The following is a 25,225-nucleotide window of genomic DNA, read 5'->3' on the forward strand; positions in this document are numbered from 1 at the left end:
AACCTGCTTTTTCCACACCTACTTGGGGGGGGCTGGCACCACTGGCTTCTCCTGACCACGTGTCGATATTGAGCTAGATGCTGAACCCCAAGTTGCTCCTGATAGGCCATCGGTGTGTGCGAGTGAGTGGGTGACTGAGAAGAAAACGTGGCCAGTAAGGTAGTAAAACACTACATAAATACAGTCCATTTACTTCTACAGTGATTTTGATTCCCAAAATCTCTTTCAACAACGTTCCGGTGTTCCGTAGCTTGGCTGACTAGACACGTGGATAAACAGAGCTGCATAAATTGCAGTGAGTCGTCAGCCTTGGTACCTGTTGGTATAAGCCCCGGAGAGCCTTCACCCTCTGCTAGCCCTCCTGTTACAGTGTTCAAACCACAGCACTGTTAACAGTCAACTTTTAAAACACTTCTTCAGTGTCAGTCTCCTTCAGTTTCATCTGGTTTTAATATTGGTTTGTTGGTCACCAGGCCCACACAGGCGCTCTCTCTCTCTCTCTCTCTCTCTCTCTCTTTCTCTCTCCTGTTGGTCTGCATGGTGACACGTTTTCACTCCAAACAGCACCTTTAATGACAGCCTAATGACGGAAATTATACACACAAACACATGCACATTTCCACATACAAAGGCATCTAAGTGGCTGTGCTCAGCGTAATCCCCAGCACCTCTATTTGCAGACATTTTCAACAACAGAGGCATTAACAAGACATATGAGGACAGTCTCATCTGACAGACGCAACAAAATTATAATACAGCAGAAACCTGTTACAGTGATCACGTCTGTCCTGGTCATATTGATTACTCTAAGCGGATGCTTATTACATTATTTTTTACATTTGTATATTTATTCTATGTACATAAAGTAATGAAACATGCAGCTAAACTAGTTACTGATTTTATTGACTGTTTCGAAAATGATTGTACAAACTAAACTACTGTACTGTGTATAATCAAACACACTTCTATATAGTCATATAAAGTATGGCTTATGGTAGTTCAAATTATAATTAGCCTAAAAAAAAGTATTGTGCTGCAGCACAAATAGGCTACTAAGCCACAGCTTGGTCAGAAAATAAACTGCAGGCTTTAAATGCCAAAGCGGTAAATAAAATATTTTTTCAATATGTTGTCTTGTACAGAAAGACCCCAAATAAACACTGTAAGCTGACTACTTGATTACTATACTATAAGTGAATTATTTAAATAACATATGTGTGGGAACGTTTCTGTCCCAAGGTTTTCGATCCATATAAATGGTTGATCACTTATTTCTGATGGCTTGCACAGTGAGTGCATTGAACCCAGCAGTGAGCGCAGCTCAGATCGCATTAACCTTGATCACTGTACACAGTTCCCACTGCATTAACATGCATGAAACAATGACGTAGACACTAGAAGCACAACAAGAGAAAAAATACTTAAATAATAATATCCCTTCACTCAACATTGGCTCAATGTTTCAGTTATCATTCCCAGAGTTGATGGTAGTTACACCTTTAAAGTGATGACATAAGAGCACAAGCCAGTAAAGTAAAAAGTTTCATAAACTAAGTGAGCAGCAGCTCCTCATAATTTTTCTCCTCCTGGGACCTGCCCTTCACAAAATAAGCAAAATTACAAGTGTAGAACTCTACAAGCGACCCCTTTCAGATCACACATAGTTGTTCAAATTAAATATACAAATTAAAGCGTATGCTGTGATTAGTCAGTGTTGTAGCAGGAGATGGATAAGAAAATGGATATTAGTTTCATCTCAGTGCATCCAGTACATAGACAAGTCCAGGACGTTTTCAACCTAGCTTAGCACAAAGACTGGTAGCAGGAGGGAAAACGGCTCTCAGGGAAAAAACACTTTCCAACAAGTTCAAAGTTTGAACTTGCAATACTTATTTTGGGGGGGCAGCACTTACAGTTGCTTATTTACACATCCAGCAAATACGTGCATTAACATTTATTGGCGTTGGACTTCTTACAGCCTTGCAACTAAAAGGTAAATCCAATGTACACTCTCTTCTGTTTTTGGACTCCACTATGCCCTGAGAAATATATTTGGCCCTAGTTTCCAACTTTGTCTGTGTGCAGCTTGGTGCTGGACAGCTTGTGTACAGTGGGTTTTACAGCTGCCGGCTGCTGCTGCTGCTGCTGCTGCTTGAAACAAAACTATAAGACTGAACCAAAGCAGTAAAGTTGCGAGCCAGGAAACCAAAACACTGAGTTGAAAGAAGCTTAAAAGCTCCATAGAGCTGAAGTTGGGTGATATTGTCATTGTTCATTAGAAACAAAATGTCCCATTAGAACATCCATAGTTGATCCACTGTTATAATAAAAACATTGATCAAAGCCACTTTAAATATTGTATATGGCTTGGTTTTTGATAAAGAACAAGTGACTTTGAATAAGAAAGTACAAAGAATATCTCATAAGGCCTTTTGTGCCAGAACCCATCCACCATGAATAAAACCAAATGTTGTGATTTTGTAATTGATTGATTGCGATTTATTGGCCAGATTGTTTTTGATCCATAATCGTCTTATTGGTCATGTCCTTTACAGTATGTCTGAGTTGACTGAAAACTAGGAAGAGCACAGCACTGCATCAGCCCACAAACATCCTGACTGACATCACTAAGTATCACTTTTACTCAGTTGTAGACTAAACTGTTGTTTTTCATAATCCAACACAACAACCAGCAAGTTATGTTTTACCATTATGTGAAATTAATCCTTGCTAGGTTCACCATTTTAAGAATGTGAAATAAAGCCCATGCACTATTCTTTATTCTCATATTCTAAAAAACAAAGAATAAATTAGGAGCCAACCTGGAAAAAGAGGAGAAAACTATCCATCCATGCTTCCGCTTCTCTTTCTCATCTGTCTATCTGCCGACTACTTTCACTAAATCCGGCTGTACAGTGACGGGAGAGCAGAGAGAGAAAGAGAGAGGGAGGGGTGAGAGAGACCGCCAGTGTGATGAAAGAAAGTAAGAGAGAGAGAGATAGAGGGGGTGTGGCCTAGAGAGACAGAGAGGGAGCCTGAGTGAGGACAAAAATAACTTCTACTTCCTTGACAAGCCGAGCGCAAAACTGTCAGTGATAAATTTACACACACACACACGCACACACACGCACACACACGCACATCATGTGCAGTGAGAGAAAGAGGAAACAGCTAGGCCTAAGAAAGATAAGGATTCAGATGCCCTTCTTCTATTAGGATTGTTCAAAATTTTAATTTCCAACAGTCCATGCACATTTCTTATGCAAATATTGTCTTTACATTTGTTATTTTCATGAATAACTTGCTTGCTTTTTACTGAATTCCATTTTGTTAATCTTCAAATCGAAAAAATACTCAGTTTAATACTAGTAAATGATTTAAAAAAAAAATACAACAACATAAATTTATCAAAACAAGCAATTTTAGTTTCTATGTTTTGTCAGTTTATCCTGGATCACTGTTTTTATATTGGGGGTTAACAGTAAGCAAAAGGTTTATTGTTGCTAAATGCAAATCCTTATATTAGACTACCAATACAACTACGATCTGGACTTACTCTAGGCTATTTGAAAAGTGCAATGAGATAACTTTCAACTGTTATGAATTGGTGCTAGCTAACTCGCATAATACCAAAATAGGTGTTGCGTTATCTGGTCAATATGCTTTCTGGACACCGGCATCTGTACACTTCTGTTGTCTGGTCAGCTGATGCATCGTTTTATTTTGACACTAATGTGAATGATTGACAGCTAATAAATAGTGAACAGTAGACCAATGATAACATTTTTTTACCACCTTAAATGAATCAGGACTTCTGGATTTGGAGCAGATTGGGATGAAGATTGGGTGCTCAGCAGCTAAAGTGGAGAACTGTCAACAGTATCACAACTTTTGCATGGATATTTCAGGCCTGACCTCCCAGCATTAGTGGGCAATATGTAACTGACATCATTACATTTAACGCCACTTTTGAATGACATTATTACATTTTGGAAATGACAGCATGTTTTTATTTTTAATAACTGTGAAATTAATCAGTTTTCCACGGAGACCTTGCTAATTTTACAAAAACAAGAACATAACAAGCAAATGCATTATTTTACCAGATTATTTTCAAGAAGAAACCAGATAAATCTGTCATATTAATAGTGAAAATGAGCCTCCTCTGATACACAAAGACAGTTTTACCAGAACAGTTTTACCAGACTAATGCGACATGCACAGACTACACAACATTTTCCGCTTTCTAAACAGGCTCCAAACGACGCAAGTGATCCTTTAGTGCTGCACCATAATCCTTTGCTTCCAACCATGAACGTGTGGAGTGTCTAGCCAAACTGGAGGCACGACTGTCATCGCTGTTACTTTTGGCACGACAACTGCGACCCCTGTAGCCGTGGGAATCTTGTCCCCTGACCACATGATGACTAGGTGACCCACTGGCAAGGTTACACACACACACACAAATATAACGCGGATCCAGCGCTGACTCACAGCAGGAAATAGGACTGTGGGAAAAACCCAGATTCTTCCCAAATGTGTGAACTAAACCACAGGAGGCTTTATGATATTGGTGTGTTATCAAATATCTGTAGACGTAGTGATGTGTGATGGTTTACAGTTGAATGTCTGTTTTACTAGAAATTGCACAATGCCCTGTGTGTGTCAGAGAGGGTCTACAGCCGTGTGTAGGAGGGTGTGAAGGCATGTGAGATAATATTAAAGTTAACTTTGAAAATAACAAAGACATTATTTGCAGCTAACAAACACTAGGTGGAAGGATAGACACAGGTCCAGGTGTGTGTTGACATTGCTCAAGCATGCAAGACTCCTCTTGGCAACTTATTTAAAAACATTTTAAAAGCCCATCTGCAGTAATAGTATGTGAAAAGAACTAAAAAGTCTTTTTTTTATTATTTTATTTTCAACATTTTCATCAACATTTTTTAAAAAAAAGGTCCATACTTGGCCAGTGTTGAAGGATAACGTGTGTGTGTGTGTGTGTGTGTGTGTGTGTGTGTGGATAAGGCTTAGATGCCGTTACTGCAGCTGTGAGCTGCCATATATACATCTGTTCACATCCTGTCTAATCGTGGCAGGCTGATTTCGGGCCAATGGCTCTACCTGCTGGTCAATATTGGGTATTACACCAGTGCAGACTATTCATCCACTATGTTGATGTTTTTAAAACCATTTAATCTTTTCGATCTTGTTTTTTTTAACTCTCTTTCTCTCACTTACCTCCTGCCAAAGAGCTTGAGTCCAGTGAAAGACTTGGAGCAGCCGCTCAGCAGATCCTTCTCTTCCTCCACACAGACTGGGGGGGACGGGAGGGTGGAGGAGGAATTAGAGGAGGAGGATGCAGAGCTGAATTTTCTATCGCCTCCTTTTGTGTTTAGCAACCCTTCTCTTTCTCTCACTCCCCTTGTTTCTTCAGGACCAGCACCTCCACAGGCTTCAAGTCCAGCCCCGTGTTCCGGTTCAGTGTCCGCTACAGGGTCAGGATCCATGACAGACAATTTGTTCAGTTCCTGTGGTCTCATCCCCTGTCACATTTTGACAGGATGAGCTACGGCTCCTGTAATTCTGGGTAAATCTTGCAATATTCCCCAAAAGTCTTTATGTGACCTTACGTGTCCTGAATATCTCGTGTGTAGTCCAGGCAATCCCAAAAAAAGGACTCCACCAGGGGGGGAAACCACACCCGGGTCCAATACTAAAATCCCTTAAGATGTTTTATCAACAGGACCGCACGAGAAGTCTCATAACATAAATAAACTTACAGCTCTATGTTCCAACAGGATTACACTCCTATATGTACTATACTCCAAGTACTACCCTTAAAGTATTATAACGAAACTGCTAAACTAAATGTATACTGCTCCAGGTACACCAACAACAGCATTACAAACTTACGTATTAAGGTTAAAGCAATTAACTGTGTAATTGTCTGTCAATTATGTTGAAACAAAGCAGTATTATGAAGGTACTACACTCAAACTGCCTTTCTTAAAATGTATTATATGTATTACCCCCAGAAATATTACTACTCCAATGAATTATTACTGCATCAAAACTGCTCCAGGACTTCAAACATGGCTACCCTGCAGAGGTTACAAAGTCAATAATCCACATGCCAAAGGTCTTTTACAAGAAAACACAAGCTAGGTGTGTGTGTGTGTGTGTGTGTGTGTGTGTGTGTGGGTGTGCGGAGAGAGAGAGCGAGAGAGATTAGTGTTGAGTCCTGAGGAAGAGATAATCCTTCTCAGCGTTCCTCTCCATGTCTCCCACCCAGCAGTAGTGCTGTCAAACGCAGTGATATTAGTGTCAGTGCAGAAGTAGTCCCGTCCTGCGACTGTCAGTCACTGTTCGCTCCCTTCTGTTTGTTCTTTTCACTCCTCTTCTTCTTCTGCTTGTCCCTTCTTCACTAACTTTACACTGTTTCCTCCTCCTCCTCCTCCTCCTCCTCCTCCTCCTGCCTCGCTTCTTCTTCAGTTACTTGCTGAGCTTAATTACGCTCCCTGTGAGGTGCACAGTGACACACACGCGCACACACAGCTGAGTCGCACGCTGCTGCACACACACAAACACACACACACACTGATCCTCTACTACTACCCGCCCGGCTAAAACCAGGAAGTGGATAATGACAACAATCAGGGCCTGCCTATAAGCTGCCCCGCCACATGCCTGACAGAAACTCTCTCACTGACTAACTGCTGCTCACTTGTGACTCACCGCTGTGATCTGCTTTTTGTTGCACTGTTTTACTTCTTAATGTGGCCGATTTCTGACACCAGACAAATGGAAATCACCTTGACTAGAGTCATGTGTACGCCGTCATCCTACAGCACCAGTGGCCATCTTGTTGCTGCAGTTTACCTTCACCCCAGACTTAAATTAAAAAAATGCCCTGCAGAATTTTCTGGGTGTAAATGTAGTCCATGTATATATGTATATAAATAACTGTAGTATATATTGTTTGTATTTCTTTACCATATTAACAGACATTTAATGATCTGTTTGTGTTGCATGAAGAGACACAGTGAGAGACACAAACTTTCTTTTAATTGTACAACCATGTGTTGTATAATGATAAATTAATTAACTTGAACATTAACCAGCCACATCTTTAGTTCCTCTCTTTGGCTTCTCTAAAGTAGTTTTACTGTGTTGCTTTTGACTTGTTGACTTTGCAGTTCCACTCTTACTTACTTGTGCATACCTACCACCTTAGAGTTTGTCAAATACCTGAGATGTGTTTGCACATCACTTAAAACATTTGATTTAAATGTTTGTTCTCACCCTTTAACTACAAAACAAACAGAAAATTAGACTCTGTGTGTGTTTGTCTGTGTGTGTGCGTGTGTGTGTGTGTGTGTGTGCTCCATAAGTTTGTAGTAGACAAAAAGTGTACTTGCCAGCTAGACCTGCTAAATTTAGCCATGTGTGTCAACTGTTTCTCTGTCAATGATTCACAGACAAGGCATCATGGCCAGACAAAAGAGACTTCCGCATATAAGTCACAAATTCATGCTCTTAAATTAGTGTCAAGTTCCTCTAGTCGGTTAGGGAGGAGCGCCCAAATTGGCGCAGTTCCAGTGACACCATTATGCTCCTGTTAAATATGTAATGGCTCGGGGCTGTCGCACTGTGAAATTAACTGAAAAATGTTTAAGGGCTCTCTGGTTGACTTATAAACAGAAAGCAAACGACAAACACTCACACACTCAAGCTGATGTTACACAGGTGACACTGGTTAAAGTCTGTGAAGGTTCAATGCTTAGGGAGGACAATCTTTGTTCAGTGCACATAGTCATCACATTTATTCCATTTGTCTTTGTCCCCACAATGCAGTTTTTTATATACTATTTCTAAAAATTTTATGCTACATTGGATGGTGTTTGCACCAATACTGGTTTGACTTTCAAGTCAGCTAACTGCACATATACCAGTGTGTAGACTGGTGCAGTGAGAGTTCATCTAAATGAGCTGCTGGTGTTGGAGATGTTGGATGGAGATACATGGATACACAGCGACTAGGTACCACAGCCTCACCTCAGTGGCCCCGGTTCAAATTTGACCCTTGATTCATTTGCTGCATGTCTTCCTCTCTCTCTCTTGCCCACATTTCCCATATCTTCAGCTGTACTATCCTCAACAAAGGCAAAATTGCCCCCAGAAAAGAAACGACTATAATTATAGATACTTCAGGTAATTTAGTGTTATGTTCTGTTAATTCATGCACACAAATTGCAATCAAAATTATTTTTAAATGACAATGTTGAAACAATATGAAAGGGGTCTTTGGTAATGATGAACCTACAGAAAAATTAGCACCTAAATCTGCAGCTTCCCTCAGTTTTATGGGGCTTTATAGTGACTTTCAGCTCACTGTTTAGCTGCCAGGCCCACAACTTTAAAAGCGCTTTCGTAGTGTCAGCTGCTGTTTTCGGAGGAAAAAAACTCTAATAATCTATTTACACCAAGACACCTGGCTACCTCGTGAACAGTGTGCAGCATTTAGTAGCTAAAGAGCCAGATATTTCCCTCAGGAGTCCAAACCAGAGCTACAAGAGAATGAATACAGACACCACTTCAGCTCAGCATTGAACACAATCTCCCCCATGAAGCTGATCAGCTAACTCAGCACTCTGGGTTTAAATACAACATTCTGCAATTGGATATTGGACTTCCTCACAAACAGGCCCCTCCTGAAGAAAGTATTTCCTTTATGGGGAATGGAGAGTAAAGTAGAAGGAAAAGTGACAGCATCCTGGTATGGGCTGTGATTGAGAACCTCTTTTTGATTTGAAGAGATGGTGAAACGCTGCATCCAAGGTTTTGTAACGTATGTGATGACATACAATTACAAAACCTTCAGTATTTCCGCCCCACCTTATCCCTCTCCTGGATGTGTTTGCGTGAGAAAGGACTTTGTGTAAAAGCAATGAAAAGAGATCCATAGTTTAGTCCACGTTCACTGCTCATGTGCTGGGCGTGTAAACTCCTATTGAGAAATATGTTAGCAATTGTAAAACCTGTAAAAGGTATGTCAGCGTTGTGTTCATTACTTGTTGTGAGAGTGGCCAAAAAAACAGTAATTGCAGTGTTTATGTGAAAGAGTAAGAAATTCATTTTCCCCCCATCACGCCTGCCAGGCTCGGGGAAACAACAAAATTGAAGCATTATAAATACAATGGAAACACAGCGGAAAAGAGGAGCACTTTACACCAAACCGTTCTGTTACAGCTGTCCTCCAGCTTCACGCAAACAACAGCCCCAAACCACGAAGGACATCAATGCACCAAGCCCATTGGTTCCTGAAGACATACTTCTTTAGCTCACAAATATAAAAGCTATTTCCTAAGACATTAGTTTCCAAAAACGTCTGGGCACTCTAGTTTTAATCAAATGTTACTGGAACAGGAGGAAATAGCGTACTTATTGGGAACTATTTTCAGTGGTGAATCAATCTACATTTGTAGATTTGTTTATTTAAATTAAATGCATTTAAACGGGAACAATGCATTTAAAGGGGAACATTTGGGCCACTGATTGATGGTTCAACTGCTTCTTCTTTTTCTTCTTCTTCTTCTTCTTCCTCTTCCTCTCTTTTTACGGCTGTAAATGACCACATGAGGGTGCTGTCTAACAGCCAGAAAACCAGACAACCACACAGTCCATGAGCAGTTTTTCAAGATTAGATATCCAGTAACAGGGTTCCCAGCTTGTATAGAGGCTGAAAACCTGAATAAACCAGTACTGAAGAACAGTTTTAGGACCTAAATTCAGACTTTACTTCACAACATTACGAAAAAGTGGGGCCTAGACTGAAGATAAAGTGGCTTCACAGAGAAACAGCTAGAAAACAAGCGTTGTTTCTAAACACAGACTCATCCATTTAATATTTACTACCGCAATCTTATTCTTAAATCCTTAGTTGTTTTGAGTCAAGACTGGAAATTTAGCCTTGATAAAAGCCAAAATAATAGTCACAATGCTGCTTAAATATACAGATTAGTATTTAAATTTCTAACATTGTGTCAGATTTTATAAGCAGATCATGTGTTTTGTTTGTCTTCATTTTCAAAGTACCCAAGAACGCTGTCAGATAGGTCTAGTGGAGAAAAAGGAGAAGTATAAGGTAACATAAAATGGCACCATGACAGTAAAGTACGAGTACCTCAAATGTGTACTTAATTAGGCCTACAGTACTTGAGTGAATGTACTTAGTTACATTCCACCACTCTGACGGACTTACTGTACCTGTTTTTACCAAATGACTAATCAAAGAATCAGAATAATCAGACAGTGCTTAGTCCAGTCAAGCAACAAGAGTGAATCAGTCCAGAGGTCTCTAAGCCATAACTGTCCAGTAGAATTTAGACTCCTTATATTCAGTTTTTAATCTGGCCATCATCTCACCCCTCTCTATGATGGCTGGCTTTTCACTCCGCCCCTGAGTGTGGCTGTTTGCGCAGTTTCCTTTTTGCTTGTTTGCGAAATGGTAAATAAGAGATTTGTAAATATTAAAGACTCGATTCCCACTAGAAATAAACTTTTGAGATAAAAAAAAGTCCAGAATGAGAAAATTTCCACCCCTTAATCACCTCTTTGCTGTAAGGATGAGCAGCAGGAATTTGCTAGACCACTGCATACTTCAAACAGAGCATGCTGATGCCATGGAATAAATTAATTTACTAGGCATCTGTTGGGATCACTGCTGCCCAAAATGACCAAAGTTACAGTGGCGGTAAATTGGAATAATAGTTTTCTTAGTGACCTCCATTTTGTAAATTCACAGTCTGTAAAACAGACAGCCAGGACAGGACAGTGACCGTTACTAAGAGACATTTTACCTTTCAGGTAGTGTGTAATCCCTAGATGTGCACTCTTCCCAACAAGCTCCATAAATCACATGGTTGGTTTCAGGTACTGAGTTAGGGATGGTTAAGCTTGGCTACTTAGTTTATTGTTAGAAATGATTTATTGGAGTTAGTGGAGCTGGTTATGGTGATTCACAGCCTGAAACAGCAGAACAGAGTCTGATTTGAATATTGGAAAATGCAAAAACAGGGCAGTGATTTTTTTAACACCTCTTTCAGGAACAAAATCTTTGGGATTGGGAACATGATGTCAGCATTACTTAACTGTACCCTGCCCTGATTGTTATATAAAATATGGAATTATAAAGCAATAAAATATCTATATCCTGTGTGGAGGAGAGCGAATAAAAGCAGCGCAGAATGGAGTTATGGTGCGTTGTGATTATGGTTTCAGTCCTCCTGACAGACAGAGCACATCTTAGTACTTTTATTTATATGCACACAAAACACGCACACACACACACACACACCTGTTCCTCTCCTTTCTGGCATTACTGTTCCCTCTCATCCGTCGCCCACTCAGTATTTCCATGACAAATAAAATGCCACTCAACAGCACGGCACATAATTCAGAGAGATCCTTTTAACTTCCCAACACCCACTGCTGACCTATTTCCTCTGGTTCTCTCTATCGAAGGATTGATGATAAATTCTACCATTAATCCCACATCTGACCCCAAAGCAAACAATTTTCCGAATGAGCTGCAGAAAATGGTCCACAGCAGTAAGCTTGTCCCTCTCTTGTCTAGTCTTGCAGGGACATGTACGTCTGATAACACAGTGGAAACAGCTGTGGTGATTAGAAGACACAGAATCCACAAAATAGTGTATAAAAATAATCCTGAATCACTGAGGACTTGGTCTTTTGATAAAGATGAATACATATTTCAAGCAAATGTTCCATGTCTGTGTCAAGTTAAGTTGCAGATGTAGTAGTAATTCTGATTTTAGGAGTATTATTTGTTGCAGTAGCAGTGACTATATGAGTAATACTAAGAATGCGTGTTGCAGCTAGGGCTGGGCGATATGGCCAAAAATGTTATCACGGTAAAATAATTCATATCATTCGATATCACTAATTATCACGATAAATGTCAAATCCTTACTTCTTCTTTCAGGTTGATTTTCGCTCCAGAGTAAAAGTTGAAGAAACCAGATGGTTTAAACTCTTCTTTAAGGTCATATCATGACAAACAATTGATGACAAATTTAACAAATCTGACAAAACATTCAAAACAAGTATGATGATAAAATCTTTTTTCAACAAATATGTAAATTTAAATATTAAAATAATCAGTACCTTTTCCTCAACAGAATAAACATCTTATTAATGAAATGCTAATTCATTCGTGATCATTATTGTTTTATTGCCCAGCCTTAGTTGCAGCCATATGTAGAAGTTGTGGTTGCAGTAGCAGCAACATGCTGATCTCTTTTTTTAGTGTATCAGTGATGTCCTGATGAATACCAAAGTTTGGATTCATCTTCTGTGAGCATGAAAGTCTGTGTCTAATATCATGTTGATCTACCCTTTCAAAGAATGTCTTTCCATCAGATGTGAATTTGAGCCTCCCGCATAAAAGTTATCTGCACATGGTAGCTAAAGTCAGGGAAGGATTGTGGTTACAAAGAAAAAAGCAACCATTTGTTGGTTTGTGACATGAGTTGAACTTCAGCATCCAACATCAAAGTTAAATGCATTACATGGCCACCCACCGCCACGACTGCTGAATGTTGGCATTGGACATGAATCTTGACCTGTGGAAAAGTCCAATGTTAACATAACTCCCAGAATAGTGGGACAAAAGTTATAAGTATATAATTTTTTTTTCAATATAGTTGCGAGCAATAACTATGAAGACCTGATATTAAACAGTCGGGTGACAAAAAGCAGTCCATTCAAGAGTGAGGTTGTTGGTTTATCAAACTTTAGCATTAAAAAATGAACTGTTTGGCACCTTTTTGTACGATTGAGTTTCAGTTTTCCCAAACACACCAAAAACAAAGCTTTCCAAAGATTATGATCTGTTACTGAGATGGCTGTGGCTCAGGAGGTGGAGGGGGGTGTCCAGTCAATGCCAGGCTGTCTACATGTTGACATGTCAAGACCATCAACCCCAAATTGCTCAGCACCTTGCATCACTGCCATCATTGTGTAACACTTGATTGTATTCCAAACAGTTCTTGCTTACAACTTCCTTGGCACGCCATGATGGTGTAACTTTGACCAAATAAGCCAACAGACTGAATATTCACTGTGATGTGCACGGAAAAGACAAAGAGAGAGGTTGATGAATCATTAGTACAGATCTGCAACATGCTGTCTGCTGACTGTCAGCTCCATCTGTGGACCGGCATCGTGTACCCATGGTCGTGCCAACTCAACTTGTGAGTAAGGATGATTTTTCGTGACAAAATAGCGATTGCGTACTTGACTATATTTCTAACATTTACAGGAATGAGTTCTGCAGCATTCTCTGCAGAAATAAGTTATTATCGTGCCTCGTCCACTCGGTTGTTTGATCAAACTTTGATCATCATTACAACATTAACTGCATTACAAAAATAGCAAAGAAAGAGTAAGATAAATACTAAATATGATATAGCTGTCAGGGACTCTATCTACTCTCTACTGTGGAGGGACGGCAGTGATCAGTGACATTGATTAACCTACTTACTGCATCTGACCTTGCAGTCCTACTGCTAATACTAAGTGGTAGTTTTGTTTTGTTGACTGCTAACTGGAGCGGCTGTACTGTGGCAGGGATGGAGAAGAACAATGCTTTGATTGCATGTGACAAGTTGCTGATGGATAATGTGATGGCCATCTGGCTATACAGTCCAATTCATGAATAATGTATAACTTTACTCCTAAACATTTTCCATAACATATCATAGTGATTGTGAAACCTTCCAGGCAGCTCTCGGGTGTCATTCATTTCCAGTATGAAAGGCAACTAACCACTAACAGCATTTACTGTTGCCAATCACAGTGTGTTAAAGCAATGCAGACTCAACAAATCAAGTCTGCAGCCTGTATAATCATGGGATACCCAAAGATGAGATTCAGCCGAATGAGAGGCACTACAGGAAAGCTCATTACAAAAATCCAAATTTAATACATTTAATGGCACAATTCAAGTTTAGTCCCAGTGCATAAATGAAAATTTCAGCCTAAGGTGACTTAAAGTAAAGACCACGAGAAAAAAAACCTTTGAAGGCAATGAACATCCAAACAAACTGTTCTTTATTCAGGCCAGTAGATGTCCGGATAATTACCTCTGGCCTTTGACACTGGATGTAGCAACAGAACAACAGATACACAATAGTCACTCTCACCGGCAGTAGACTGTAATTGTGGTGTCAAGGCTGAGTAGTTTTCTGCTGTCCACTGTGGCCTGCAAAAAGCAGGTCATCAGTGCAGATCTCTCAACAACAAGCTGAAAGGAAATGTGAAGATTTGGGGACACTATATATACTATAATAAAATGACTTTAAGATTAGAATAAAAAACATCTTCAGATACCGACACACATTCTGCTTATGGCTGACATTAACTACGTTTTATGTTATATTTTCAAACATGTCAAAACAGAAGAAAAAATCACCATATCAAAAACTCAACGACTCACTTTCCAGCTCGGATTTTTTTAGGAGCTCAGCAGTCAGAAAAATAGAGATGGTCAAAGCGGCGATGGAAAGTTTTTTGACACGGTAAACCGAGATCAAATGAATGCTGAAACATCTCAACACCGCCTGACACGACCCACCAACAAAACTAAAATCAACCTTAACACTAACACTAACACCTTTTGACTGCTTAAAACTTGTTGTCTCCACATGGTGTCTGTGCAGCTACATTTTTGAGGAGACCTACATCGTCTACGTTGTCGCTATTGAGCCTATGCACTTACTTGCCATATCAGCTATAAATCAAGCTGCAGTCATTGCTTCCACTGTCATTTCTTTCATTTGTAACTCACAAACAAGAGTTTTCTGTTCACTATCAGGCTGCGTCACTGGTTGATTTTAAAATGTATTTTACTGTTGAAGCCATGATTAATGACCATTGTGAGAGCGAGGGAGGCTCGCCCCCGCTCTCACAGCAAATCCACTTATATATTCACATGATTTCCATAATTTAACATTATTAGAGAGCACATTCTGCTGGCTGTATAAAGTCTGACAAGCTGTGAATAACAGGACATTAAGTTGGGAGTCTCCTTTTTTTCTCACAAGCTGCATGTAAAGAGTTTTGCTGGATATTCATACTCATCCACGTTGGTTGCATGAATGAAGACTGCAAACAGAGCAAGAGATTGTTGATCAGATCATTTCTGTTAAAGCAGAATCTCCTGTCACAGTGTTTACTAGTTTATTAAACTGACACTGTGCATAAAACATGATGATTGAGATCATTTAAATTAATTAAAATGATCTTTGAAGACTCACATCTCCCTCTCTCTGCATGTTTAACCTTCTGCTGCCGCAGCCTCTAGGTTAATCTGACAGCATTAAGTCACAACGTCATGCTGAAAATTATACAGAAATGTTTTAGGTCAGACTTAATAAGAGTGCTGTCCTGACTTTGACTCCTCACCCACATCACTGATGCTCAGTAGACGGGTACCAATGTGTTCTGGTGTGTGTTCAACACCCTTGAATAACATTACCAGTTATTTTCCGACCATCTGGTTAGTATGGATGGTGTATTGTTGTGTCCCCATTCATTCCCTCAGCTGGTCAAGTTAATGCATCAAAACTTGTCAATCATGATCATCAGTCTGATGATCAGTGTCTTGCCTGAAGCTGAGGTAAAACCACCACAGACACTGAAGCCTCAGAGGGCAAACACGGACAATAAAGTCAAAGACTAATTTCCACTACAAAATAAAAGAAGATATTCTGTACAAGGCCTGGGGAAAGAAACAAATATTTTCGAACCTTTAATATGACTAAGAATACCCCCGAGCAGCCTTGCAGAAGCACATATAAGTTAACACATTTTATGCTCCTAACACTGAACTGGGTTTTAAAACAGGCACAAACACCACCCACCTGGAGGGAGGCGAGAATCTCTGCTGCACCAAAGGAAGAAAAAGAGAAAATGGTGTGCGGATCGTTTAGACATATATCTTATATTAATGTGGATTATAGCCACACGGTTAGAAAAAGTTGCTACCAAGGTTTTATTCAAAAACCTCAAACACAAGACAAAATATGAGGGACACTACAAATGACAAACCACATGCAAATTATAAAATTAAAGCAATAGTGATAAGCATGAAAATACATTTAACTCGGTAAACTGGAACCGTCTCTATCAAGTTCTATAGATTTGGTCGACTCAACATGACGCAATGATTAAACAGGCACTAGATAATAAATCCACTGAAACAGATATATTTCAAATAACTTTACCCTAAAAAGGAGTTCATGACAGGGTTGTTTATGGTCACCATTACTGTCTTTGCATTATATTGTATCCAACTATTAGCTCTATACATTAGATAAAATTAAGAAATAAAGTGAAGTACTAATCAAGGGACGAAACACAAAGTGGCCTGTTTCAAACAGCAAACCAACAAACTCTCTAACTCAACTGATGTGATCATTTGATATATGATAATATCATCATATCACAAGTTATTTGTTGTGCGTGTCAGTGTGTTCAGTCTGCACTGAAAGCAGGTGCTGTTAACACGCAGGAAACCAGATCTCCCTCTCCCACATAGTCACAGACTCCCCAAACGGATTAACTATCATTGTACTGACTGAGTTAACTTCAGTTCCAGACAAATATAACAACAGATCGATCACATGGAGGTGGTGTTCTGTTTCTGGAGGGCAGATGTGACTGCAAAATTTAAGCTACCACAAAATCATTTCCAGCAGTACCACAAATTTATCCCTTTACCTAAAACGGTCTCCAGTGCAGAATGAAAATTTAAACAGAAATAGAATATTATATAAAAACGATTTTACAAAAAGACAATAATGTGTCCCAAGATGACAGCAGCTGCATTTGAAGTTTATAGGATTTTAGTTCCCCATCGTTGTAAGGGATTTCTGTCTATCTGATTCTACAGAGGACGTGTACTAAGTAGATCCGAAGGGAACCCCATTACGTAAATCAAGTAAGTAAAAGGTTAGGTTTAAGTTTAGGTTTCGGTTAGGGTAAGTTTATAAGGAATTAAGGGAAGTCAATGTAATCTGAAGTGATGGAAAAACGACTGTGTGGGTGTAAGAGAGAGAGAGAGATTTGGAATCGTGTCTTTTTATTATCTATCACTTCATTCCTACAAAAGTGTTTTTGGAGTGGCCTCATCAAAGTCCTGTTCCCAGTTGAAAAGATGAATTGGTTCATGCTCAAAACCTTGTAGTCTCTCTGAATGATATCAAAAAGAGGAGCTATTTTGTTTTCAGTTACCACTCCCAAAGCCAAATACAAGAATATAAGGGTGCATTTTCTTATTGCATTTATGTTGTAGATATTTGATAACTTTATCTTGAGGGGATCTGAAAACTGAATGAGCATAATGCAGTAACTTTAACACGGCAAAACGGGAGCAGATCCGAAAACATTCATTCTAAAACACAATCAAATAACACCCAGCCCTATCTACCAGGAATAACCTGCATGTATTTGATTTGCCAACATAATGCCTTGCATTGTGTTGTGGAAAATTATTGCTGGACAACCCTGCATTTATTTTCACACAGTGCTGTTACTGTCTGTATGAACCCAGCCTCGGGTTATTAGCCTGTGTACAAAGATGGCATTTCCAGTATTGGTGCTAGTGAAAAACTCATGCACTGGCCAAAATTAAAATAGTTCATCTTTCGGGAGCATGAATGTCCTAATTCAGTTCTGATGATTAGATTTTATTTCTTGTGTGGACAGGTGAACATTTTGTCCCGAAGGCAGCACAACACATGGGTAAACTGGACACAGAACTGAACCAGTGTCCGCAACATACTGCAAATGTAGGCATCACAGACCCTTTTTATGTCCATGTTTGTTTCTTGTCTGTTTTATTTCCATTATTCATCCTTCACACAGTAGACGTATCTAATTATAGAGAATAAACAAAACATTTTTCCATTTAGTATTTTTATTGGCAGGATGGCAGTGTTTAACGTCTGATTCTTATCGGCATCTGTCAGCGGCAACAACACAACATCACCAAGTCTCTCCCTTTCTGCTAATTAACAGTATTTACAGCCATCTGAAGGCAGCAGATCTGTGTTCCAACTGCAGCCTCTAACCTTTGTGATTACAAAAATACCAGATGCAGTAGGTAACCTTGATTGTATTTTGTGCAAACAGCACCTGCTCTCTTGTCACATCAAGCTGGTCGGTCATATTTTGGTATTCTACACAGTATCTCTATCTGTTTAACCAACTAAATAATCTGCATGTGTATAAATATTTGAAATGGGTGGGGCTTCGTTTGGATTTGGATTTGGGCAGGATTATTAATTAGGATTATATCAATTTAAGATTTAAATTGATATGGGTTGATCTGCAGTTGCTATATTTATTAGAAACCTATCTACGGACCAGCCACAGAATTGAGCTCCAGAGCAATGTTTATGCAGTAAAATGCAGTAAGTGTTATAGAAGTCGAGCTGCAACGATTAGTTGATTAATCGATTAGTTGTCAAATATTAAATTAATCAACAACTATTTTAATAATCAACTAATCGTTAAAATAATTTTCTTTACTCCCCTATGACAGTAAACTCAATTTCTATAGGTTGTGGACGAAACAGGGCATTTGAGGACGTCATGTTGAGGTTTGGGAAACACAGATCATTTTCACCGTTTTCTGACATTTTACAGACAACTAGATCGATTAATCGTGAAAATGATCATCAGATTAATCAACATTGAAAATAATCGTTAGTTGCAGCCTTATATATGTCAGAAACTGGCTACATGATATTTTTGTTGTTTGAGATGCTCGCTGTGTCAGATAAGACAATCAAAGAGTCACTAATTCTTGCTATCACTTGACTGAGAGACATATGAGTGCAACAGGTTGTGCCTTGTGGGGGCGTTCCTAAAATACACTGTTTGTCTTTCCCAGTGCGTGTCCTGTTGTCAGTCTGGTTGACTGTGTGACAGTAAGTGACAGCAGTAAATAGGGATGCACATATCAGTAAGACAATTAAAACTTCCCTGTCCTCTTTCATCACTGAAAACTCTCATGACTTGTAGCTGCATTGAACAACATGATGCATGCAGACTCGTGACATCTCTGATCCCAGCACCAACTCCACCTCCATGTTCCTGATGGCACTTCCAGCTTCCCTTTTATACAGTATGTGGGACAGATTTAAGGTTGTAATGATCCCCACTGATATTTCTTTCAAAACCTTCCAACTTCATCACTAATATATATTACCTCATCAGAGAAAAGGCAGTACCCGTAGGATTAAGTACAAACACACACTCACACACAGACACACACATTGTGCCACAGATACAGCTGATCCTTACATAAATCCTCTGGTGAGTCAGGAGAATTGACAGCTGTGCCAGTCTGCTCTACCCCCACACAAACACACACACACACACACACACACAATCCCATCTGGATTACTGATTGTACCAAATTATTTTGAGATTTTGCCTCATGCCGGCAGTGACATAACAAGGTGTATTTTTGTCTTACTATCTGACCTCCAAAACAGTGATGGAAAACATCCTCCCCACACCAGCGGTGACTCTTGAAACATTGGACCAGAAAACACAAAATAAACATCTGAAGCAGGGCAGGACCAAATCCATACACATTATGTAGGATGATATTCAGCACTTGGCAAGTATTCCTTTGTCATGATTCACTTCAGTATCAGACAGGATTTGAACAATTAAACTTCCCAGGTATAAAAATTAATATTTTAGAAATCATATATTACTCTATGTTCATATATTGCATTATATATATATATTATATTATAACGGCAGTTTAGTTTATTCACAAAACATTAAAATAAAAGTACAATTATAAGAATTAATGCAGATTTGTAAAAAAGGGAGACCTTGGAAAAGCTATCTGAAGCTTGCATATAGGGGCCCAAACACTATCAAATAGTAGATATGTATTAGTACTAACATATTGTCTGGATAAAAACTACAAATAAATAAAGCACATGCAATCTACCTACATACAGAAAACCCTAAGAGCTACCCAATGCTCCTGAGAAATTCATTAAATCTGTCTAGCATTGGTTAAATATGAAATAAATAAATAATAAAATAAATTTTTTAAAAAGCACTATTATCTGGATTGTATTATGTTTTGTTTTATCTTCTTAATTATATACAGATGAACATTAAAACAGAGTAAACATATTTTATTCCAGACACATAATATACAGTGATTTATCAAAATCTATTGTGTGTTTGTGGGTTCACATGCCTGCTCTCAAATCATGTATGTTCAGGTTCTCTCTCTCTCTCTCTCTCTCTCTCTCTCTCTCTCTCAGAGGCATGACCGCTGTCTCCTCCCAAGACACAAATAATAACCCTTTCTACCTAATTAGAAAGAAAGTGAGGGAGAGAGAGAAGGAGGAGGAGATGAAAGATAATGCAAAAGAGAGAGAAGGGTGAGAATAAAAGCACAACTTTCAGAAACCAGAATGCAAAGATGAAAATACTCTGCTTTGAATATTACAATAATTTGTGTCTGACAACTGACTATTGTTCAAATGACGAGTTCAAAGTATAAGGAATCTACAAGTGTGTTTCATTGAAAATGTTTTACTGCAGAACAGGGCCTGAAATAAACTTTCACTGCCTGACACTGTGGCATTATTAGTATTTTTTTATCTGCCATTCAGAAATTTTAAATGAAGGAATAACATTCAGTTCATTTAGCCATCATTTAATGTAAATAATGTTGTCATTCAATGTTCAGTATATTTACACAAAAACATTACATGCATGTTAAAATGTAAAAAGGACCCACGTATTTCAGTACATGACATCTTCCTTAAAAACCAGGTATTACAAAGGTACCAAGAGATGACAAGGAAGACTAAGTTCACCACAGTGTATTACACAGCTGGGGCTCAATACAAAACCAACAGCTCAACCACCAATGATTGAGTCCATATCTCAACAAAAACCTCCTCTTCTGGATCCCAGCAAGCAAACAGAAAAAAATACTCTCATTCAATACAAAAATAAAAGGGAAGCCTCTCAAGTCTAATAGACAAGTGTTTCTCCAACAACACAGGAGTGACCTTCTGCTGGTGCTTCTAGATCCCTGTGTTAAACTGAGATTTAAGGTGAGCGCAGAGGAATGTTCACCTTAAGCAGATTCATGTAAAAACAAACTCTGCACATACATCAACCTGCACAGCCAAGGAAGAATCAAGGAACAAGATGTACTGACAGGAGGGGAACTTTACCTTAAAGGTTCATTCTTGACCTTTGGAAACAGCAGCTTGACAAAACAAACTACAACATGTTACACGACTACAACAAACTACAACAGTTGTCACGGAGGTGGTTTAGTTATTATAATGTGAGATAAGTAAGGAACTTGGGTCAAAAGATAACAGGTGGTTTTATGTAGGGGGAGATTGTAACCCCTGTCTCTGTTCAAACAACACATTCTCACTCCCACTTGGCCTCTCTGCGTCGCTTTTTTAACACCCTTGTTTCCCCTTTTGCGTTGTTATTCAGTGTCTGAACGTTCGTCCATGTGATGACTTGGGAGTGAGAATGGGTTGGTTCAAAAATGGGCTCTGAAGCCAAATATGGACGGCCTTCTCGAGCTTTCTCTTGCTTTCCACTGACCCCCAACATTTTAATATCTCAATATGAACTCTAACCAACACAAGAGATAAGTGGTAGACAGAGCACAGGTGAAGATGAGTGCCACAAGCTCCAGAAACAACAAGTTAGACCCTGTGATGGGAATAGTTTTTTAGTTACTAAATGAAAAATACAGATGAAACTGTGTGCCACACTCAGGCAGTGTACTGCTGAATGCTGTCACTGCGACACGTCGGGGACCTGTCTCTGGGTACAAATACATTAACCAGCTATTTTGCTGCAGTGATCTAAAAGAGTACTTAGTGTCGTGATGCTGGCCGTTATCACACGGGCAACAGACTTGAAACATTCAACCAAAGAGGTCAGTGAAACAATGCTGTCCAGCTCAGTGTTAAGTTACTCTCTAAATAATTCAAAGTGTGTATTCACAATCATCTGTGTATTTATCTGCGTATATGTGCACGTCTGTGACAGCAACACATCGTGGAAAACATCCGGGCACAGCCAGGTCAAACTTCATTCAGCAGGTTTTTCCTGGAGCACTGAGAGGGCTGCTGTTACGGAAGAGGTCTACTTATGGAGGAGGAGGGACTACAATCAGATTAGGGACTATCATACGCCGACAGTTTCTATGGCAACAGACAGGCCAATATTTCATTCACGTACAAATCAACTGCAACTGCGTTTATATTGACAGTGCAGTGGACTGTTATGTGCAAGTGTCCTGAAAGAACACAGCAGGGACAGTTGGTAAGATTTATTACTGCCTACCAGACAAACACACTTCCCATCACAGCTGCTGGTAAATGAATTGCTGAGATCTTTAGCTGGAATCCACTGCAGAGATTCTCAATCAGTGGGGAAATGGGTACATTACCTGGTGGTATTGGAGGGGAAACCCTTTGTGAAAATAACACAAGAAAATTTCCTGAATCCTTGACCTGGTTATGTTAATTATACACAGATCAACAAGGGAAGTGAACAACACTGATTATCTCGTTATCATGGCACCTGTCAGTGGGTGGGATATATTAGGAAGGAAGTCAACAATGTGTCCTCATAGATGATGTGTTAGAAGGACGAAAATCGGCAAGAGAAAGGATGTGAGCCACTTTGACAAAGACCAAATTGTGATTGCTAGACATCTGGGTCAAAGCACCTCCAAAACAGCCTGCAGTGGTCAGTACCTATTAAAAGTGGTCCAAGAAAGGAAAAGGAAATATTTTACCATCTTCAATCAATTAACCAGAAAAGAGGACAAAACTCAGCTGCTAACATCAGCGTGTTCTTTGTTGGGTGGCATTATGTGAATCTTGAGCACTGCAAGGTCCTCCATCTGCTTTGCAAATTCATTCTCAATACGTTTTTATAGTCCACTCAGACCTGTGCCACTGCGCCCCTCAAAGCTGTCAAATGTTTTTAGCTGAATGAGCGCACAGCAACTTCAAATTTGACTTTAATCTCAAACAGTGTCAGAGCAGCTGTCATTACGTATTATCTACCAAACCAGATGCAACCGAACAGTTAGCTCAACTTCAAGCGCGCCTTAAGGATGTAAAACCCTGGACAAGTTATTGTAATGGGCCCCAAATGACTCTAAAGATATAATTACTCTGGTTGTCATCGCCCTGGCCTCCAGCACCACTGCAAGAAATCAGGTCCTTCCCCTCCCACATAGAACAAACTTCAAGGACCGCATTTTTTAAACTACGTAACATTATAAAAAATCAGGACCATCCTGTCTCAGAATGATGAAAACTAGTCCACACATATGTTACTTCTAGGCTGGATTACTGCAATTCTTATTATTATATTCCTTATTATCAGAATGCCTGTTAAGTCTCTTTAGACTCTCCAGTTGATCCAGAATGCTGCGGCTTGTGTTCTGACAAGAACCAGGAGATCATGTTTCTCCCATAATAGCTTCTTTGCACTGGCTCCTTGCTAGATCCAGAATTCAATTTAAAAACCTTCTGCTCACCTTCAAAGCCCTTAATGGTCTGGCACCGTCATATCTTAAAGAGCTCACAGTACATTATTACACTCCTAGAACACTGAGCTCCCAGAACAGAGTCAGTTTCAGTCACTGATCAAGACGAAGAAGAAAAGCTAATATCAGAATCAGAATCAGCTTTATTTGCCAGGTGTGTGTACACATCATTTTATTATCTTGTATACAAGCATGTTAATCACTAATCTACATGCAGAATAACCTGTTTTTGGCAAACATTACAGGTAGGTGGGGTTATTTATTCAAAGGTTTAGCACCTGGTCTCGGTGAAGAAAAGACATAAACAGCACCTTTAATTGTTAACTTATCTCACAGACACACATGCACCACGTCATCCAGTAAGAAAAACACTAAGACAACCTAATCAGGAACACCCTACAGTGCATTCAGGTAAAACAGGTTTGCAGGAAGTGGGCCACATTCCACTTCTTCTGTTTGGTTTTCTTTGGAGTTGTTTCCTACCTGTAGGACACCTGCTTTTTGAAGGTCAGCTGGACAAACTCTGCCTCCATCTGGGACACTGACAGCCGACCCTCCTCCTCCTCTGCCAGCACCTTCTGCTTTCCCGCTTGTGCCTAGATATAAATAATGTTATAAACATATATTGATTCCCCATAAGCTCCCCTGACCTCACTTAGTGTGTAGCTTTACCAGTCAGTTTGTGCTTAAACGCACTGCACTGGTTGACAACACAGTAAGGGCTCAACTCTTATAACAGCTGATACAGTAAGAACATTGTATTATATAACAATAATGATACAAAACTACGTGACTTTTGACTATGCTGGGGCGTAGAAGGAAGCACACAGTTTTACGGACCAGTGAACACCCCCACACACACACCTACCTGACAGCAGCCGCGCTCCAGCGTGCTCTTCGAGCTCCCCTCTGCGGCGAAAACGTCCTCCTCCTCGGCCACGTCCTCCAGCCCAGGCCGCTCCACAACCGGAGGCGCGGAGTCTCTCATCATCCCTGCGGTCTCTCTGCACCGTTTGTTTAACGATTAATAAGGTTATAATTATGTTACCTGCGCTCTGTCGAGCCGGCTGCTTAATGCTGTTTTCCTGTTTTTTTCCCCCCCCAGAAGTTACTGTTTCGGTGCGTATTTAAATAAAGCTCGTCTCTGCCCCATCTTCCGTGTGTGCCGCCGCGCTCTGTTAAATAACCCGTAACCCCGCAGAGAAATACCGGTCTGGTAGGTCAGCCAGGACACCAGCTCCCTCTGTGCGAAGTGGGCTGTAGTCAGTGAGCAGTAATGAAAAGTTGGCAGCGGTAGGAGAGGGGCTCTGCTCCGTCTTCCATGTAGCTGTTGCAAGAAATCAGCTGAGCTCTCTCTCTCTCTTTCTCGCTCTCTCTCCTTGTTATCTATTGAGCAACGCAACTACTGTGCAACGGTGACGACTGAAATTACAAAATGATGCATTAATAGGCTATTAATTGGGCTGCATGCTATTGCGCGCCTCATTTCCTAATGCTCAGTGGTGGATGAAGTATTCAGATCTTAAAGAGTAAAAATACTTGAAGTAGCCT

The 25,225-nt window shown here is 39.8% G+C and overlaps 1 protein-coding gene across 6 annotated transcripts in view; it reads right to left on the reverse strand.

The window, feature by feature from the left end:
* LOC119900707 (diacylglycerol kinase zeta-like) overlaps positions 1-25,017 on the reverse strand; it is a 110,390-nt gene extending 85,373 nt beyond the window's left edge. For 2 of the 6 annotated variants that reach the window (XM_038715903.1, XM_038715896.1), the window contains exon 1: positions 2,823-3,015. Coding sequence is in view for 2 of the 6 variants with exons in the window: in XM_038715932.1 (XP_038571860.1) it covers positions 5,242-5,543 (302 nt within the window). In the remaining 4 variants the exon portion in view is untranslated. Of the gene's footprint in view, positions 1-2,822; positions 3,019-5,241; positions 6,608-24,157; positions 24,271-24,542 lie in introns of those variants that run through there. The other 4 variants (XM_038715941.1, XM_038715932.1, XM_038715923.1 and 1 more) reach the window with 4 other exon arrangements.
* Between the last annotated feature and the right edge of the window lie 208 nt (positions 25,018-25,225).

This window comes from Micropterus salmoides, unplaced genomic scaffold (genome assembly GCF_014851395.1).
Source record: "Micropterus salmoides isolate LMB-PRFRI ecotype aquatic unplaced genomic scaffold, ASM1485139v1 Ms_hic_scaffold_1, whole genome shotgun sequence".
Taxonomy (NCBI): domain Eukaryota; kingdom Metazoa; phylum Chordata; class Actinopteri; order Centrarchiformes; family Centrarchidae; genus Micropterus; species Micropterus salmoides.